The sequence below is a fragment of the Lottia gigantea genome, assembly GCF_000327385.1.
Source record: "Lottia gigantea unplaced genomic scaffold LOTGIsca_23, whole genome shotgun sequence".
Lineage (NCBI taxonomy): Eukaryota > Metazoa > Mollusca > Gastropoda > Lottiidae > Lottia > Lottia gigantea.
This window is the reverse complement of record NW_008708645.1, coordinates 2735320-2757676: the sequence shown is the minus strand read 5'-3', so window position 1 is coordinate 2757676 and position 22357 is coordinate 2735320. Positions and strand designations below refer to the sequence as shown.

The window sequence follows — 22357 nt, the reverse complement described above, 5'->3', positions numbered from 1 at the left end:
AATTTAAGAATTTGGAACTCGCCAATAAGATTAAGAGTATATATTCATCAGTAGATATACCTGGTGTCATAAATAACATAACAGGAACCTTATATAATCCGATTAAACTTAGTAATTATCCATAGAAATGCAATTAACTATTGAAAAACGCTCAATATTAAGATTAAGCGTTTTTCAATAATTACTTAGTTTTATTGTAACTTTATGACAACAGGTAAGTTCACTGATGAATATATACTCATATCGACCATTCTTGAGAACTTAAATTCTATTTTCATTCTAAGATGTAGTATCACTTTAAGATTACCCGTATATAACACAAGAGGCTACAGATTTGTAATATGTTGGGGCAATAACTATGAGTCTATAAATTATTGACGTCTTAACTCGATGACAGATGATCTCATCACCCTTTCCCGAAAACTCACTTTGCCAGTACCAAATCATAAATCTTTACTTTGTGACCAAAGCCACTGGTCTCGTCACTATATTGTCAGTAATCCTTTAGCGACATTTATATATTGTCAGTATAGTTGATCGCCCTACTTAAATACGAATTACCATTTTCAATATCATAGCAATATAAGTAAGCGATGATTCCATAGTAACGCTAAGAATCAAATCGCCTTTGTCCTACTTCTTTTTCTTGTTTTCAATTCTAAGTTTCCAAGCAAGAAAAGGGATGGTGTTTTTATCGTTATTTTATTGACAGCAACGTCATTATACACGGAACAAAGATCTGGAATAGATTTGACATACAAAGTTCTTTAATTGATGTAAAAATCGATTGGACGGTATTGAGTTTATTGTCTGACATTGTTTAAGAGAATTATACAAAAGGTTATTCAAATCATTCAAGAAAAAATCGTATGTGAAACACAATATTGAATAGAAATCTAACACGCAACCAACCCATTGAAAGAACCACGACATATGTTTCTATAACTTATGACATTAGCCGCATTTAGACTGCCAAAAATCCAGACCGAGTACGGTTCACGTCAACGCAGTGTAAACGCGGCTTTAGGCACCCATCAGTTCCTTATTTATGTCCTTTTAAAACCAAATCAAGGGAAAATCCTTTAAAATGTCATCAATTACGTATATCACCATTCTTTCTTGAAGTGCATGAGCAATGAAGAAAATTTTGCAGCAAATTTGCTTCTTGATCATAGCCTGTAGCCTGTTTATTGTCTCATCCGAAAGACCAGAATCTTTATCCAGAAACTCTTACAGATATAGCTATGCCTTTACCATGCTATCTGGGCCTTTATATTATCAACCAAGCATTTAACTGTTTTTTATATTATTTACTCTTGCAATTTAATTCATTAACTTAATTTTATTATTTTGTGTATTTTCAGGTAACGAAAGCAGAATGTTACGGAAACTATTAGAACTGACAACAGAATCAACTGCCACGTCAACAGAAACTCCAGCAGAAATCGATAATGGATTTTTTGCCCAAGTCTCAACGTTCTATGCAGACAAGAACAACATGGCTATGTTTCTAGTGTTGCCACTTATTGTGTTGCTGTATGGTGGTTGTAGCTCAATTTACTGCATCTCAAAATGTCGGCGTTATCTTCGAAAAAGAAAGCATAAAAAAATGGCGAAGTCTGAAGACGAAGAACGACTTACTGAAAATGAGCCCAATAATTTAAACCAAGACATGGGAACAGATTTTCCCAAAGATGACACGGATAAAAATATCTCGGTATTTACTACTGATCGAACCACACCACTACCATGGCAAGTTCCAGAAAAGACAACCACGGCTGTGGTCCACCAATCAACACGAGGTGAATCCGTAATCAGTCCATCAAATAAATCCAAACCGCCTACTTTTCCTCAGAAGAGACCGAGTAGCCGCGATAACAGTAACTACGAAGAGCCGATACCACTCCAAGTCATTCCTAATGATGAGTACGAAATACCGAAAAGAGAATTACCAGAAGGACGACGACCATATTCCAAAGCCAGATTCCCACCAATTGACCAACCCAGTCCTGTTGGTCAGATGGCACCAGTCAGACAAGTGCCGTCACCTTCAGAAAAACCATTAAATGTCGCCAATCGCAACCTAATAGATGCTGCCCTGCGACCGTCTTCAAACGGAAGAGAAAGTGTCAGCACGATTGCTATGAAAGACGAACTTCTCGCCCGATTTGATGCCTTTTCAACGTTCGCTATGGCCAAGAAAGCAGCTGATATTTTACGTGTCAATTCTTTAGGATCACAACCAAAGGAACACCACGGAAAACCCAAAAATAAATTGATATTTATTGCAGAATAAATCTTTACCAAAATATTATATGGAGTGCTATCAAAAACAGTTCAAACCTTTCTATTTAACTATATATTCTTATTGAATGATGGCATAATCGTTGTATGTAACACAATTATTGAATGATGAAATTTGCTGATCTACTGCAGTCTAATCTAATGGAATGATAAGGCTGTCTTATCTGTTGCAGTCTAATCTAATGGAATGACAAAGTTGTCTTATCTGTTGCAGTCTATTCTAATGGAATGACAAAGTTGTCTTATCTGTTGCAGTCTAATCTAATGGAATGATAAGGCTGTCTTATCTGTTGCAGTCTGTTCTAATGGAATGATAAGGCTGTCTTATCTGTTGCAGTCTAATCTAATGGAATGACAAAGTTGTCTTATCTGTTGCAGTCTGTTGTAATGGAATGATAAGGCTGTCTTATCTGTTGCAGTCTAATCTAATGGAATGACAAAGTTGTCTTATCTGTTGCAGTCTAATCTAATGGAATGACAAAGTTGTCTTATCTGTTGCAGTCTAATCTAATGGAATGATAAGGCTGTCTTATCTGTTGCAGTCTAATCTAATGGAATGACAAAGTTGTCTTATCTGTTGCAGTCTGTTGTAATGGAATGATAAGGCTGTCTTATCTGTTGCAGTCTAATCTAATGGAATGACAAAGTTGTCTTATCTGTTGCAGTCTAATCTAATGGAATGACAAAGTTGTCTTATCTGTTGCAGTCTAATCTAATGGAATGATAAGGCTGTCTTATCTGTTGCAGTCTAATCTAATGGAATGACAAAGTTGTCTTATCTGTTGCAGTCTGTTCTAATGGAATGATAAGGCTGTCTTATCTGTTGCAGTCTAATCTAATGGAATGACAAAGTTGTCTTATCTGTTGCAGTCTAATCTAATGGAATGATAAGGCTGTCTTATCTGTTGCAGTCTAATCTAATGGAATGACAAAGTTGTCTCATCTGTTGCAGTCTGTTGTAATGGAATGATAAGGCTGTCTTATCTGTTGCAGTCTAATCTAATGGAATGACAAAGTTGTCTTATCTGTTGCAGTCTATTCTAATGGAATGACAAAGTTGTCTGATCTGTTGCAGTCTAATCTAATGGAATGATAAGGCTGTCTTATCTGTTGCAGTCTAATCTAATGGAATGACAAAGTTGTCTTATCTGTTGCAGTCTAATCTAATGGAATGCTATTCTGTTGACGCTTATTGAAATGATGAGATTATATGTCACAATACGTTTCTGTTATACTCCTGAATGATAAAATACTACTAAATATACCAATATTATTGGATGATAAAATTCAACTCGTCTGTGATAATACTCGTAAAATGGAATGGTGAAATTTAACTTGTTTGTGAAATCCAAATTGAATGATGAAATACGACATAACAGTGCTGTAAAAAGCTTATAGAATGATGAAATACGACTTATCAGTGCTGTAAAAATCTAATTGAATGATCAAATACGACTTAATAGTGCTGTAAATATCTAATGGAATGATGAAATACGATTAACAGAACTGGTAAAATTAAATCGGATGAAAAACGACTTTCTAGAGCACGACGTAATTGTGCTGCAAAAATCTAATAGAATGATGAAATACGATTAACAGTACTGGTAAAAATTAAATCGGATGAAAAACGACTTTCTAGAGCACGACGTAATTGTGCTGTAAAAATCTAATAGAATGATGAAATACGATTAACAGTACTGGTAAAAATCAAATCGGATGAAAAACGACTTTCTAGAGCACGACTTAATTGTGCTGCAAAAATCTAATAGAATGATGAAATACGATTAACGGTACTGGTAAAAATCTAATCGGATAAAATACGACTTAACAGTGCTGTATAAAATCTGATGAGTGATGAAATACGACTTAACGGCACTGTAGAATCTAATCGAAACTCTCCTGTAAAATTTCAAATGGATGATGAATTACGACTTAACCGTGCTAATTAAATGATGAAATATTACTTATAAAAACTTAACTTAAATCTAATATGGGTTTATTATACGATTTAACAGTACTGTGTGATGAAATACGATCTTAACAGTTCTGTATAAATCTAATGGAATGATGAACTACGATTTAACAGTAATTATCTAATTGAATAATGAAGTACAACTTTTCTGCAACATTCCAATTGAATGGTAATTTCGGATATTCCATTCAAACTAGCACTTTCAGCGCAAACAAAATTATATAATCAATAATCAAATAATATAAAATGCTGTTTATTTCTCGACCCATGCCCTATATATTATCCTCAAAATATATTTTATTTATATTCCGTCCCTCGTATCCGCAATTGTTATGTCTTAATGTGTTGTGTCTTGATCATAAAGGTGCCTTTTTAAAATAACTAAAATATTTAAGTAATCAAATGTTATGAATTCTCTTACTTTGCCATGAAATTGAAAATTTATTTTCTTTTTCTTTTTGTTGTTAATTCGACTTTTGGTGCCACAATTTCTTTGCTACAACAGGACTAAATGCAACCGAATGGTACGTGTATTTAGTTTGAATCATAGTTCGAACAAGTTGTTTTAGGCGGTATCGCAAGGCAGCTTGCATTTCAAAATGTATCATGAAGATCTGCGAATCAAATAAAAATGTAGATTTTTCATGAGAATTCTCTGTCGAAGCTAGAAATATACGGCAAATCTCAAAAATATCTACAACATAAAGGAACTAACGTCATTGGCAAGATCGATCTGAAGTCAACAACTGGGACACTTAAGATTGCTACAGAATTTTTATGAAATGTGAATCAAAATTTAACTTGATTCGCCAAAACTAAAATTTGGTGTGATAAATTGCTAATCAAATTTTTAAATCTAAATTGAACCCTGATTTGAATCATATGCCGATCGCACCCCGAGAGTCAAATTTTGCAGCGAATGTTTAATTTTTCGTTTTCGTAACCAGCAGTCATTAGGAATAAACCACGGACGGCACTGAATTTCATTCGGTTTGGGATCTAACCACTTTTCTAGTCAAGTGTTTCCGGAAGGTTGTCCAATGGCCTATTGGTGTTGGTTGTTCTTATCCACAATTCTGTTTGATTTTGCATGCATAAACTGTATATATATATTCATTGTTATTTGATGGATTGTTATTTCCTTTCCATTACAAGCAAAAGATTCCTAGAGTATAATTCTATATTTATCTATATCTATATTAAAAATCTTATTAGGCTTTGTTAAAAATATATTTTAATCTAATCATTTTTCAGCTTTCCATTTATAAATGTATAATGTAAATATCAAATATTGTTATGTATTTTTGACCGATCACTCGACTATTGCCTGAAACTTGTACAAATTAATGTACATGGATCAGTTTTTGAGTTTCAAATAGTATTGATTGTCATTAAGTCATAAGTTTTAAAGATGGGTTCCCTTATATTCATTTATGAATTTCAATGAGTGACCGATCAATAAAGGTTATAATACTTATATGAATAGAAAGTAGAGGTGTTCAAATGACTTGGAAAAATACCAGTTTGTCTCACATGTCCATAATTAATTCATAATTGGCTAAATTAGAAGAGAATTACCAACAGAATACCAATGAGTGACCGATCAAGAAAGGTTAAAAAATCTTTTTTTGTGTATCCAGACTGTATATACATTGACATTTATGATCGGTTAAAACTCTTAATTATATGCAATAGCAACATAATGATATGATTAACAATACATGATAATGCGATAGAAACATCAATTAATCAAATAGTTTGCTTAATTTGACAATAATGGCAATAAAGGGTATCACAAACCTCTCCTCTGAAAGAAATATTTTAAAACCATCAGTGGCGACTGCAGAACTTGGGATTGGAGGGTGCCACCCCAAAAAATGTTTTCGAATCCATTCTAAGGGGCTCTGTTTGGGGCCACCACTGGACACCAAAATAACTTTTTTAATGATCCAGGTGTGCAGTTGAGTCAGCATCTGATAGTATTACTTACTCTTCGAAACACGGAAATGCAGAAATTGCCCGAACAGCAGACAAATATGACAATAGTTAGAGCAGAGGTGTTTCTTGTGGTTTTACAATTTGGATTATCGGTACAGTAGAGATTCGAGAACCAAATACACACAGTACAGATCCGAAGACGATATGTCATGTATTTGGTCCAAAACAGGAAACGCCCATATAGGATACGCCCTGACAGAAATTTCAGTCCAGCCTCTGTACCTCGTTTTGTTGCAACTCATCACTAACTTTAAGATATTTTACCGTTCTTTGCAGAATTTGATATATATTTTTAAAAGTTGTTGTTTTCTTGAGAATTATATAATGATGTAACATAATAAAAGTTATTTGTTTCCGTTTTCTTCTATATTCCTTAAAAATAAACTATTGCCATATATACTATTTAGACTAAAGACAGTAAGGCATTGAGCAAGACGGTCATAGTCCTCTTTCATTGATTTTGATCCTAAATAAATGCGATTTATGTTAGGCTACCACATCAAAATTTCAATGTTGTGAAATATCAAATTGTCGTGATTTCCCATGAAATTTTCAAACAAGTTATCAAAAATCAAAGATCTGAGGCGCCGGTTTGAATCCTTAGCCTATGCATACATGTAGTTGTGTTTCTGTTCATGATTATTGCCCTTGTAGTGAGCTTCTTGATGCCATAGTTGTGGCTTGAGCTTGGTCGTGGACAACAGGCCCGTAGCCAGACTTGATTGTTCGGAGGGGCAATTATTTTTTCCGGGTCTGATGATCAAGGAGGTTTGACATGCTTATGTCAGCAAACGTCTAGATAAAAAGGTCTAAAAGTTTTGAACAAGAAAGCTGCCACTATAAATAAAACAACACTAAACACGCAAACGTGGTCAAATTTGTGTTTGCAAGTAGGAATGCTATAAATGGCGCAATAATTGACTATGACGTTCCAAGGGAGAGAATCCAGATATTAAATGTTCTGTTGGTACCAATGAAATAACGTCAAGTTATCCTTGATTGATATAGAGACTATATCGGAATCAAATGAATACATGTACATTATCTTTTTGGTCAGAGACCAACGCATTTAGATATTTATAACCTTATTGCATTCATAAAATACTTTTGCTCGTTAGAAAAGCAACACTTTTGGTAATGTGGTAATTGTTAAAATCAATATTTCAAATCACGAACAAAGTGGTTGAAGAACAGAAGTCGAAAAAGAATAGAGGCTATAATCGTTCAGTTGACCAAATCTTAACGGATATGTCCAGGGCGTCCACGTGGTTTACTGGACGAAGAGGATGAAAATTATACAGAACTAAGGATTATAATGAAAAATTGTCGTTCTGGAATCGTTTGCGCGAGTTAGCTCCCTTAGTTATATATTTTTTGTTAGTATGGTTGTAAATATCTTAATATAGACGATCCATATATAGACACCGGATGAATCAAATATCTAACCCTAGTAACAACATCAACTAATTCAACCAAACTGAATATTTTACCATTGATACCACTGGCTATCAATAACAACATTATTATCATCTGCGCGAGGTTTGTACGAACGAACAACTAAACCTGTCCTGATCTGAACTGCTGACCTTGGTCCGAAAAAGCACGAGAGAAAATACGTTGACATAGCGTCCATCGAACTCCGGAACTTAGGAGAAGAGAGCCGTCTTTTGGATGAGTCGCCCAAGTAAAATATAAACAAGAACACGTAACAATATGGGATTTAAAGGGATAGATGCGGCATTTTTGGGGGTTGATAATAGCCTTGAATATATTTTAATAGTCTTCAGAAGTACTGTATGCAAATCGCGTCATTCCTTTAAAAATACTTCAAACTAGGAATATTTTACTCACTATTTATATAGATGTCTTTTCTATATATCACAGAGTATCTTATATTGACGAGTCGCCATTTTAACATTCAGATAATTCTAGACACACATGGATTTGCTAGCTCAAATTTCAACGATGAGCTTTGAACACTATTACTGATTGGCTAAGACTAAAGTATGATTGTTCAAAAGAAATGGAGCATGTGTCCCTTTAAGATCCGCGGAGAGGAAAATATTAAGACAAACCACTCATTGGTCTGCTCTTTGTATTGATTGGGTTGACCACCATGTTCTGGATAATCCGAGAACACTACATTGGGGACCGTTATAAATATTTATGATGTCACGTGATTTGAAAACACACCAAAACAACAGACTAGTGGTTAGCCACTTTTTGAATAATGTTTGAATAAGGGTTTGTTGATGATTCACTTAGCCTTCTGCCGTAATTAATTTGGTATGAGATAAAACACATAACATAACAATAAACTTTTAATAATATAATATATTTATAATACCCATACCATGAGAAATCTTCAGAAAATTTTGCATACGATATTGTGTATTGTGGGGGTCCATATTTGAGGATGTTACCACTCTTGTGAACATTTGAATTTCCTATGTGCTTTTTTTTCGCAAAATAAATGCTCATCAGATAAATATTCCCATCCCTACCCAAAAAATAATTTAATTGCGTCAATGTTTCAAAAAATTCCATATTTCAAAGGAAGCAGAATTGTCTGGTGTTTAATGTTGAATTATGGGATTTCACTGTTTCTTTTCTGTCAGTGACCAAATATTCAACTTATTTAGTAGCATACCGATGAAGTCATATTTTGTTTGATGATACATAGCTTCTGAAGTTCATTACGTTGTGACTTTGTTCCCATTCTATAAGCTTCATCGAGGGAATCTATATATCATCAATACAAACAGAAAAAAGTTTTCAAAAAGTTTTTAATTTTCAGGATTTTGTTTATCACTAGATATTTGTTCGTTTAGAAATTGTTCACTGATATCGTTATCTGTTTCGTCTGAGTTTCCTTTTCCGACTTGTTCTTTTAATTCTGAATCTGTTCCCCTCTGACTTGATGAGTCGTTTAATGAATGACGTTTTCCAACCAAGCCACTTGCTAATGAATCCATGGGGCGTTTGCCAACTAAACCACTCGCTAAAGAATCCACCAATCGTTTACCGACCAGTCCACTAGCTAAAGAATCCATTTGTCGTTTGCCAACAAGACCGCTTGCCAAAGTATCAAAGGGTCGCTTTCCAACAAGACCGCTTGCCAAAGTATCAAAGGGGCGTTTGCCTACAAGACCGCTTGCCAAAGTATCAAAGGGTCGCTTTCCAACAAGACCGCTAGCCAAAGTATCAAAGGGGCGTTTGCCAACAAGACCGCTAGCCAAAGTATCAAAGGGTCGCTTTCCAACAAGACCGCTGGCCAAAGTATCAAACGGGCGTTTGCCAACAAGACCGCTTGCCAAAGTATCAAAGGGTCGCTTTCCAACAAGACCGCTGGCCAAAGTATCAAACGGGCGTTTGCCAACAAGACCGCTTGCTAAAGTATCAAAGGGTCGCTTTCCAACAAGCCCACTTGCTAATGAATCCATATGTCTTTTTCCAACAAGACCACTTGCTAAAGAGTCCATATGTCGCTTTCCAACAAGACCGCTAGCTAAAGAGTCCATATGTCGTTTTCCAACAAGACCACTTGCTAAAGAGTCCATATGTCGTTTTCCAACAAGCCCACTTGCTAATGAATCCATATGTCGTTTTCCAACAAGACCGCTCGCTAAAGAGTCCATATGTCGTTTTCCAACAAGACCACTTGCTAACGAATCCATATATCTTTTTCCAACAAGCCCACTTGCTAAAGAGTCCATATGTCGCTTTCCAACAAGACCGCTTGCTAAAGAGTCCATATGTCGCTTTCCAACAAGCCCACTTGCTAAAGAGTCCATGGGTCTCTTGCCCACAAGACCACTTGCCAATGAATCCATAGGCCGTTTACCTACCAATCCATTGGCTAACGAATCTATATTTCTCTTTGTAACCACTGGACTTGCCATGCTACCTTCATTTATATTTTGCATGTTCAGTTTATCTAGATACATTCCTCTGATGGATCTTTTTGAAAGAAATTTTGGTTGTGTTGTTTCAAAGCTCCTTTTGCCAATTAATCCAGACGCTAATGAGTCGATGGTCCGTTTTCCGATAAGACCCGCAGCTAAAGTATCAAAAGGCCGTTTCCACATGAAATCTCGATAATCTCCGAATCGACCGTATGCTCTTTTCCCTATCAAGCCACTGGCCAGGTAATCAAAGGGTCTCTTGTGTTGAAAGGGGTAGAAAGATAGGCCATGGTAAAGTCTTTTAGTAATATAAGGATACGATGCCGGAATAAAATCAGCGTCTTCTTCATCAAAGTTTTCGATGCTCCTTTTAGCAACACGTAAACATACACTGAAATTAAATAATGAAATATTTAAAAATTAGTTTGAAAGACTTTTCACCAAGCCCAAGTGCATCATTGGTGGTCGAAAGCTGGATAGTGCCGTTGAATCTGCTTTATTATACATGATGCAATATCACTATAAATAATAACCATAGATATAGTGCCACATATACAAATTGGGAGGATACTGAAAATTCTCCTTATTATTTTAAATAGGTTTGTCTAACAAAGTTAAATATCTTCTTAACCGTATCTTGCCTGACTATGAAAAAAACCTCTTTATCATCTGGAAATGGTTTGCCTAACGATGTTAAGTACCAGATTATCTGGAAATGGTTTGCCTAACGATGTTAAGTACCAGATTATCTGGAAATGGTTTGCCTAACGATGTTAAGTACCAGATTATCTGGAAATGGTTTGCTTTGCCTAAGGATGTTAAGTACATGATTATCTGGAAATGGTTTGCCTAACGATGTAAAAAAAAAATGAAAAAATGTTCGTATCAAATTTGTCTTTAAATTGCTTGCCTAAAAGTTCGAAAAAAAAAAAAGAAAAAATGTTTGACTAACGATGTAAAAAAAACGCACTTAATTATAAACCTTAATTAGCTGAAAAACCTATTCTCTCTATTCATTAGAATCGTATCTTAAGACATTTTTTTGACAAAACGTACAAAATGTTAATAATTACCAGTATTTGTCTGTAACTAGGCAGAGGAAAGCTAAACATACAATATTATACATCATGATTCCAGATAGGTAGGTCATCTGTTCTCTTCTTGGTGCTGAAACACAAGAGGTTCATACTTATATATCTGTACTGAATAGAAACATCATAAAGGTAAAGTTATCAAAGGGCTGGACGTTGATACAATTTAATGGATATAGACACGTTTATCATGCTTTGGCCACATCCCACTCTAACTAATAAATTAATATTTATTTTGACGAAGTTTTCAAACTAATTAACGCGCTCGCGGTTGTTAATGAAGCCTTCTATTAAAAGTCAGTGTTATATTGTTGAGTTCTCCTTCTTACATTTTTAATAAGCATGGCTTATAACCGAGTACAATAGCTATTAAGCGCCCGAGTACCTACACAAAAGCCTCGACAAAATTGTTATTAAAATTACGAAGTATGTTAAGTAAGTAAGGAAACATGTGTGTACAATGTTGATTACCAAAGCTTCTTTCAGAATTACAAAGAGAATTGAAAACAGAATTTGTCAATGTCTAGACGCTTTTTGTTACATTTTCTTCTGTACATGTATTGAATTGGACGTTTTTTTGTGTTCACAGGGATCACGGATCTCAGCAACCAACGAACTTCCTTGATTAAAATTTGTATATGAATGAAGTAATCTTTATTTAAAAATAATAACGTCCTAAATAGTAAGAAAAGCTACAAACAAACACGAGAAGAATATAATATAAGTAGGAACGCAACACACAAGTCTTCAGAAAAGTCAAAATACATGTTAATATTGCAAAGAGTGGTGTATTAAGTAGCAATGCCTGTATATATGTTTATAACAATCAAATTGTTTAATATGTAAAAATGTTTATGTAAATATGTTTATGGAAGAGGGGTGATAGAGGCGAAAGCCTGTTCCCAAATCCTTTATTGTTACAAAAAAATAGCGGTAAATACATCTTCAACCGACCATGCGTGTGCATCACAAATGTGTATACATCAACTCAAAACTTCAATGGATTCAAGCAGTAGCTTATTTAGAAGGAGGATCATTGGGCCATGCCCTCCACAAACCCCTGAGGCCTGTGAAAGGTCTTATTTTAATGCACGAATTAAGCCCTCACCTCAGACCATCTGCAATCCGTTGACATCTGAAGGGGGGGGGGGGGGGGGTCGTGCCGACAACATGACAACGCTCAGTTTTGGACCACTCCTCAAGCATTTTCTAGATGCGCCCCTGGATTTAAGACAGAAATATAACAATTGTCTAGCTCTCTTGGTGATTGTAAAGTAGCAAATTAACGCATTGATCACTAGTAAACCGTCCATTCAATATATGGTCACGTAGTATCATTATTATTGACTTTTCATTATTGGATCATAACAAACAAACATTATCAATGGGATAAACGTCCCTGACTGAAACTTGATCAAGGCTATCATTTTCAATCAAGTCTTGGAGGGGACCAGTATAAGAGGATGACACGTCTTGGAAATGTTTTGATCTTTATGATAATATTTTCCAGTTGACGTTTTGTTGTCTAAGCGTTCGAATTCCATTGAGAAAGCATTAACCTTTTCATTAAGCTAGGTAGCGGAATGATCAGGAAGTATTTACTTCATTGATAATAACTATGTATAGTAGTTTGAGAAATTCATTGAGAAAACAGTACTCTTCTTCATTAAAACTACTAAACAGATAGAGAAATCCAATGAGAAATCCATTGAGAAATACAATGAGAAATACATTGAGAAATACATTGAGAAATTCATTGAGAAATTCAGCGAGAAATACATTGACTCACTGAGAAATCCATTGAGAAATTCATTGAGAAATCCATTGAGGAATACATTGAGAAATTCATTGAGAAATCCATTGAGAAATCCATTGAGAAATACATTGAGAAATTCATTGAGAAATTCAGTGAGAAATCCATTGAGGAATCCATTGAGAAATACATTTAGAAATACATTGAGGAATCCATTGAAGAATCCATTGAGAAATTCAGTGAGAAATCCATTGAGGAATCCACTGAGGAGTCCATTGAGAAATACATTGAGAAAGTCATTGAGAAATTCATTGAGAAATACATTGAGAAATACATTGAGGAATACACTGAGAAAGCATAAGAAAACAGGAAGTAAGTTCCATTGAAAAGTTATTTACCTTGTTGATAAAAACTAGGAAGTTGGCTGAGAAATCCATTAAGAAAGAATTTGCCGTATTGATAAATATAAACTCCTGAATGAGTTGAGAAAACCACAGAGAAACCATTAACCATATTAATATATATATAGGAATAAGAAAAAGCATCTACCTAATTGATAAAAACGACCAAGTAGAATCCAGAAGTAAATCCATTGACAACAAATTCACTTTATTCATAAAAACTAGGAAGTAGATTGAGAAATTCATTGAGAAAGAATCTACCTCCTTGGTAAAATCTAGGTAGTATATTCAGAAATATCGAGAAAATATTTACCTTTTTGATAAAAACTAGAAAGTATGTTGAGAAATCGTCTAACTTGCTGATAGAACTAGCAAGTATGTTGAGAAATCGTCTAACTTGCTGATAGAACTAGTAAGTATATGGAGGTGGATTGAGAAATCCATTCAGATAGTATTGACCTTTTTGATGCAAACGAAGAATTATGTTGAGAAATCCATTGAGAAAACTATAACCTCAATGATACAATCAAGAAAGTCGATGGAGAAATCCAGCCAGGAAGTATTTACCGTATTGATAAAAACTAGGAATTGGTTCGACATATCCTTTCAAGAAGTACTTACTTCATTGATAAAAACTAGAAAAAAAAACAAACCAGGAAGTGGTTTGAGATATCTTTTCAAGAAGTACTTTCCTCATTGACAAAAACTCTTATTTAATAAGTATTTACTACATTAATAGAATATGAGCAGCATTGAGTAAGTATTTACAGTATTGATTAAAATTGGGTTGAGAAATCCTTAAGAATGCATTTACTTCATTAATTATAACTAGAAAGCAGGTTGAGAAATCCCTTGAGAAAGTATTTAATTCATTGATAAAAACTACATTGAGAAATCCTTCCTGTATTGATAAAAACTACATTGAGAAATCCTTCCTGTATTGATAAAAACTACATTGAGAAATCCTTCCTGTATTGATAAAAACTACATTGAGAAATCCTTTCATGAAGTATTTAATTCATTAATAAAAACTAAGAAGTCGATCGAGAAATCCTTTCACCAAGTATTTACTTTAAAGGAATTATATTCATTTCATTGATAAATAGGACGCCGGATTAGAAATCCTTTCAGGAATTATTTACTTCATCTTAAAAACTAGTAAATTGATTGAATCCTTTCAGGAAGTATTTACTTCACTGATAAAAACTAGGAAGTCGAATGAGAAATCCTTTCAGGAAGTACTTACTTCATTGAAAAAACTAGGAAGTCGAATGAGAAATCCTTTCGATTGAGAAATCCTTTCAGGAAGTACTTACTTCATTGATAAAAACTAGTAAATTGATGGAATCCTTTCAGGAAGTACTTACTTCATTTTAAAAACTAGTAAATTGATTGAATCCTTTCAAGAAGTATTTACTTCATTTTAAAAACTAGTACATTGATTGAATCCTTTCAGGAAGTATTTACTTCATTGATAAAAACCTGGGAGTAGATTGAGAAATTCATTGAGATGGATTTTTTATATAAAAACTAGGAAACTTGTTGAGAAATCCATAGTGAAAGCATCTACCCTACTAATAAAAACGAAGAAATCGGACGAGAAATCATTTGAGAAAACATAAACCACAAGATATAAGCGAGGAAGTAAGTTCTTCTATCAGTTTCATATAATCTTTAAGATTGCTGTAATTTTGATAAATGTCAAAGATCTTACCTTGCATGGAAAAAAATATGGAACAATCTATTTTCAAAACGTACTACAAATGTATTTGCACTTGAGGTGGCTTAATGTCAGCTTTAAGAGCTGACAGAGCTCAAATCCAGTCTGCATTATAACATTATAACGCTCTAGCAACCAAATTACACCATTCTTTGATACTAATTTTAGACCTAAATTGTTGGGTGTCGACCAAAATAACCATTATCATCATCTTAAAAATCAACAAATACAATGAAAGTTGCTTACCAGAAGCTGCTTATGAATATAATATTACAACAGGAACGAGTTACTTTCAAAATTGATATTAAAAGAATATTACCTCTTAGAATGGCCTAAAAAAAAATTTGGTCTCAAACTTGGTCAACAAGTGTTGGACTTACCAGGTGCCATGACTAAAGAATAAAATCTGACGATATATCCATTTAAATATATAATCATTGAAACACGTTTCTAAGCATGTTTCAAAATTACTTAATTTGTTGATTTATAGACTATAGAGGGATTCTGTTGTATAGTTTTCACAAAACCACTAATGATCAGAGACTCATTTTGGACGGTTTATAAATTTAAATTGTCTAGTCATCCTAAGAGGTAGTATACATTTAATCCAGCTATGTTACGTGTTGTCTTCCGACGAAAGGATAATAAATAATAAAGATGCTGTAATAACTGATAACCAGCTCAATATTTTTCAGGTAATTATTTCATTTAGAATTAATCTAAGAGGCTGAAGGTCATTCCTAATGAAATAAACAGTCAACTAGTACAATAGCTTGAAGATACTTATCAAAATAACATTCATGAACGCTCCGAAAAGAGTGCTCCCTCTCAATGATGCAGGTCGGAGGAGCTGTCTCTTAAAAGGCATGCCGTCTTCATTAGTCCACATGGTGCAGAAGAGCAGGACGTAAAACTCCATTCAATTCATTTCTTTTTCTGAAAAGGCGTCAAGTCGTTCAAATGGGACCAGAGTGCTTCAAGATCCCTCGACAGTTGGAAATTGAAAAAAGAATTGGCTAATGCTGCTGTCCTGTTTGCCGTAACATTTGTCATTATTAAGAAATGTTACAAATGCAGTTCCTTGAATTGGTCTTTGAAAATGACTATGTAAAATTGTATTTGTTTGTTTCTTGCGTTGGTCACTGTTATCTGGCTTTGATTTTTAATTAACCTATTAGTAGTCCAAATGCAATGGTAAGTTGTCAATATGTTCGTAGATTTAAATAACAGGAATGGTCTTTGGTCATACAACGTACAGAACTTTTAATTTGAGCACACTACATCATTAATTTGCCTATCAATCTGTAATTAAGTCTAACAGAATCCGGATCATGAAAAGACGTGGCACCTGCTGTTGAGATAATAATCATTATTTCTATGTGGCTTCCTGCTTTAGCTTTCATTCAATATCGTTATGTGTAGCTGAGATCGAATCCCAAGAGAAGAGTATAATAATGTTTAACTATATGATTCCTTCCGAGGTGGTCGCAATGCATTATTTCAACAGACTATAGAATATTAAAAAGTGTTTTATGGCGGTTATAATTCATGTTTATGGACATTATGGCGGTTACAAATAATTCATGTTTGTTTACATTATGACGGTTACAAATAATTCGTGTTTGTTTACATTATGACGGTTACAAATAATTCATGTTTGTTTACATTATGACGGTTACAAATAATTCATGTTTGTTAACATTATGACGGTTACAAATAATTCATGTTTGTTTACATTATGGCGGTTACAAATAATTCATGTTTGTTTACATTATGACGGTTACAAATAATTCGTGTTTGTTTGCATTATGACGGTTACAAATAATTATGTTTGTTTACATTATGACGGTTACAAATAATTCATGTTTGTTTACATTATGACGGTTATAAATAATTCATGTTTGTTTACATTATGACGGTTACAAATAATTCATGTTTGTTAAGATTATGGCGCTTACAAATAATTCATGTTTGTAAAAATCATGATGGTTACAAATCAAGTAATTCATTTTTGTGGAAATAATTTATGTTTGTGTACCATTATGGTGATTACAAATATGCCATGTCTTTTTACATTAAGAGGGCTACAAATCAAATAATTCATGTTAGTAAACATTAAACTGGTTACAAATATATCTTTAAAGTAGGCTAAATGTATGATTTTCGATTCGTTCCATTACGATTTATTAATTAATAAAGCTTTAAAGACAACAAACATGAAATATAGTTGTTTTTCAATTGATATTTTTCTATTTCAGTGGAATAATTTATGACTGGTATGTCAGATCAAACAAAGACGTAGTATAAAAGGAGGTTGTTGTTCTGAAAACTTTCTTTGTCATAAAACATTAAATTAAATTTCAACAGATAGGAACGGAATTTAAATGAAACATGTTTTATTGACTTTAATATTGTGTTAAAGAAGAAAAATTGGTAATTGACGCAAGACTTCATTGGTTTTAATTAAACATAAAATCCAATGAAGAAGATAAAATGGAGCCGTAAAGAGTTTGCTGGTCTATTAAACTAAAATAGCGACGGTTCTGAAATGAGAAAAATCGGCTCTACAGGCAATAAATTGGCAAGTGTTAAATAATGATGAAGTCTGGCTTAGAGAAAAAAAAAATCTGATTACAAGACGATAATGACCGGTATAGAAAAGAAGTATTCATAAAAATGTATAACACAATATCAGAAATCATTAATTGATATTTTTCAATAAAGTTTCATTAACGAAAACTACTAGTTTAATTGTCATCCTTTGACGTCAGAGTAAGCGTTGTTGTCGATAGCTTGGTAATGATTGTTTACCCAGTAAGTAATTAAAACTTACGTTCTTTTGTACACACTCAACTTTAAGAACTGTCCTGAAATCTAAAGTCATTATCTTCGGGCGATAAATGAACTTCTTACACTTCAAAACTTCTTCAACTCACAAACACTATCGTATTCGTATTCAAACGATTGCATATGTTTCAAGCTATGTTAGTCAATGTTGGGTAACGGTCAATGACACCATAAAAATTTATGAAAACACCTTGATAATCTGAATTCATCCAAGATCATCAACATAACCAAACTAAAGTAAATCTAACAAGTTATCGTTACGTAAATGGTTTTGATGCTTATCAAGAAACATCTGGCTAATTTAAGAGTATTAGCAGCACTGTCAGATAGGCAATCATCATCTGGACAGCAAAGGAAGTGAACTTTGGTTTGAAATGTTATTGGGCAACGTTTTCCATCTCACTTAACAGATTATTCTTAATCTTGGACGTTTCCTTCAGAATTTGTCAAATTCATATTGCATACTGTAAAAAACCGAAATATGATGTTGTATAATGTTGACAATCTGTCTTTGAAGTGCCCTAGATTTGTATTGTATCTGAAGAGTCTGACCCATTTGAGTCACGACACTTTACATTTAAAGAACAATAGTCCGGAATCAATCAGTCTATATTTCTTTGTGTTTGCTGATCACATTATACTAATCCGTCAGGGGTATCACGAAAACCTACTTCTTATGGCCAAATATAGTTATTACTTGACATTAAGCGGAAATATGAGCTAATATCACCCAAGGCTGCCTTTAATGACCATCTGTACACTAACACTTAAACCCGATCAGCGTTCACTAAATCACGAGTACGACAGTATTATGCAAGCATAGATTTCGTTGATTATTTTATGAATATGAATTAATAGAATTCGTCAGAGACAAGCGGTACATTTTCTGTTGAATAATGGCATGCACATTACTACGTCATAGAAGTGTATTTTATGGTACGACATAGATTATAGCCACGCACATTGACGACATCGTTTGTAGAAGAATATGACTAAAATGAAAGGACTCAATTTTCAAAGGATGATAGCTTCTTAAATATACAACTAAACCAAATGAATATATCTGTATACAAGAGAGTCAATGACAATTGGTGGGTTCAGGACATCTCTCTGGATTAGTTGCAATAGATACGAGCTATAAGCTTAACAATTAACCGACTACGTTAAACTATATAAAATAATAATCACAGGTCGAAGCCAGATCCACGTTTTGGTTCAAAAGAAGCAAACCAGCAACTATTGGCAACTACGCTAGCTTTGTCGTCGATGCATATGAGCAACTGTTGACAATTGCGATCGTGTCGTCGATGCGCTCAGGTCTATTGAATTCAGCTGCTAGAGGCAAGCAATCGTTGAAAATCCAGTAGCATATGAACAACTGGTGGCAATTGTGACGATTCATTTGTTGGTCGACTTGTTCATGTTTTCTGAGGCTGAGGTCTGATACACGCGTCTCGTAAGGAAGATAACACTTGGTGCAAAGTTTAAAGGTATACTCTATACTATATAAGTAATAATTCATTAAACTAAGTAATTTTTAAACATGTTATGAAGCGTGTTTCAACAATATTTAGTTTATTGGATATATCGTCTTATATAGAGATTCTATTCTTTAGTCATGGCACCTGGTAAGTCCAACTGATGAATAAATACACTTGTTGACCAAGCTTAAGACTTAAGTTTGAGATTTTTTGTCCATTCTTAGAGTTGGTATCCTTTTAAAGAAGGACAATGGTGTCTTTCAAATGAAATGGATTAACAATTTATAATATAACATTCATGGAATACAAATGATAAACATGAAAAGAAAACAATTTGTATCCATTAAGAAAACAGACAAGTTGGGGAGTATGTCACGTATGTAAAAAAGCAAATTGAAATAACAAAGCTATTTATGACAAGAAACCAATGTGTTAGCGTTGATTTGAAGTGCTTGTTAAACCCAATTACTTGTTAGTTTTATTCAGTCAATGGCTGGCGACAATAAATTGTAAGCAGTCTCCTGTCACACTTCTTACGCTACTCTAGTCAATCATTTTACTTTTTGTTGGAGGAAGCGTTTTTAGGTTGATGGATGTCAATGTAAACTCTTTGTTTGACCTTCTTACTACCGACTTTCAAGGCCGCACAGCAATCCAAATTAAACTGAAATTTTCCTTTTTATATCATTAGAAATGTCCCGGATTAATGAGCTTATCTCATGCTGTTTACACATGATTCAGATATAAATTACTGTATAAGAAAAGCAAACGAACTCAATGAACAGAGGGAAAAAAGTCAATAACTAGAATACGCTACAGTACAAATTGTACTACAATGACACATAAAAAAAGCACTAGGAATATTAACAGTTGTTCGAACTGTCAAAGGACGTATCTTGGTTTCTGCCGGGGTCGAATTTTAAAACCTTCAGATATAATGCGGACACAACATCTCCGCCAGATACACCAACTAACCGGATACAATTTCATTATATGATAAGAGCTGTAACTTCGTCAATATTTGTAATTCAACGCCCTACACATTACAATGTGGGCGTATACAAATGCTGAATTTATTTTTCTACAAACTTAGGTGGAGATATTCCTTCGGTACTCTCCTGATTTAGGCCTTTCTCCGTGGCGTCTGTACGTGATTATCGCATCTTCTGCACCTATCACATTAAAACTTCAGACTTGTTTAAATTTGTCTACAGAGTTAAATATGTCCAGACTACACAAAATATCCAACTAAATATTGCTTGATGATGCAAATAACTACCAGATAATTAATATATGGACATCAGACATCATCAGTAAAGGCATGATCATCAACATCATCTTCAGACAATATATACATTAATATGTTACTTTATTCTTGTTAGATCATCGAGCTGTCTAACTATTGTTACTCTGTAATGACTGACCGTCTACATGTAATATCAACTTAATGAGTGTCCAGCAATAAGCAATTAATGTCCAGTCTATTTTAGTTCCTGCTCCGATGATGGTGGGACATCATTTCGAACTCTTAGTACATTGTCCCCCGTTTTGATATTTTATTAGGTTATTTTTATGAAACTTTTGGAACGCAACACATGATCGAAAGAGTTAAAGAGGAGAGGAGATTACGAGTGGCAGAGTGTGAGAGCAACTTGTGGAATCTGGAAGAAGTTGAGCAACCAATGGATTAGGACATTTGGTCGACATGTGCGTTCCGACAACTGAAAAATCTCCTATGCCGCAGACTGCTCATGGGACTCTCCGTCCGGTTGATCGCAGTTGCAGATCGTCGATTATTTTTACGGTTTGGGCATTTCACTCCGCACCCAAATCGCCGCCGACTTACGCACACTTTTAAGTTATGAATAAGTGCATTGAGAAATATCCCAGACAATTGGATGTAGAACGTATATAAAAAAATACTTTGAACTTTTAATTTTGTTAATTGTTTAAACATAACGTCTAATCACGCAACATTTAATAACTCGCAATATTTAAATTGATATAACAGGAACTTCCGTACTATTTTAACTCATAATCGCCATTAGAAAGTATTAGATATATAAGATATACACGAGTTCACTGGGTAGACGGGGCACTGACATCATTATCAGTAAAACTAGATTTATCAATGAAAGTTTTTCTGCCCTGATTAAAATACAGTTCAAAAGAAGAATTCTAAAAGAAATGGGCTGTTCTAATAGTAATTGCTGATTGACGCGCTGATGTAATATTTTCTATTTATAACTCGATCTGTCTTGCAGTCCTGCAGCAATTTTAAACTTAGATTTTAAACTAACAAAGACGGAAACAACTATTTTTTTACAATAACAAAAACAACTGAGCTTCTTAAACGGGCATTCCGTTTTTTTTTATAAAAAAAAAAATGTCATTATCAAAAACGTCGTTAATTATAGAAGATATTTCTAGAGTATGCTATGTATCTACTTGAGCAAACTGAATTTGTTTTCAAAGGGTTAATTAAAACAAAGAGTCGCAATTGTTTATTAAGCAGCTTGACCTAGTTGGCTGTAAAATAACTCGATATTATTCGTTGAAACTTTCCGATTTAGTAGGACATATTTCTCTACATTTTGGCGTATATTTTACTTAAATCCATACAGTAGTTTTCTAACAGCATAATGAACTTTAAAAGCTTACGTAAACTTTTTAAACAGTTTTGGTGTTAAATAATTAACCGTTTTTTTTGTTTAGTTTAAACTTTCAGATACGTCTAGAGACTCATTTCGGTGAATAGACTTCACAAATATGAGCAAAACAAAAATCCCTGATATCGCCCGGATTATCCATACCCATTAACAGCCTAATCGACTTACGAATGATGATTAATGATAGGTTACTCGACTTTCACATGTCGTCCGGAA

The 22357-nt window shown here is 33.9% G+C and overlaps 2 protein-coding genes across 2 annotated transcripts; one reads left to right on the top strand and one right to left on the bottom strand.

The window, feature by feature from the left end:
- Nucleotides 1-204: 204 nt before the first annotated feature.
- On the top strand, nucleotides 205-2296 carry LOTGIDRAFT_160162 (hypothetical protein; the record flags this gene model as incomplete). Its single annotated transcript, XM_009055040.1, has 2 exons — nucleotides 205-214; nucleotides 1365-2296. The coding sequence occupies 2 exons, from the start codon at nucleotides 205-207 to the stop codon at nucleotides 2294-2296; spliced, it is 942 nt and encodes a 313-aa protein (XP_009053288.1).
- A 6926-nt stretch (nucleotides 2297-9222) lies between these two features.
- LOTGIDRAFT_87724 (hypothetical protein) lies at nucleotides 9223-9681 on the bottom strand (the record flags this gene model as incomplete). Its single annotated transcript, XM_009054876.1, has 1 exon — nucleotides 9223-9681. A coding segment is annotated over one exon (459 nt), but the record flags the coding sequence as incomplete, so codon positions are not given.
- Between the last annotated feature and the right edge of the window lie 12676 nt (nucleotides 9682-22357).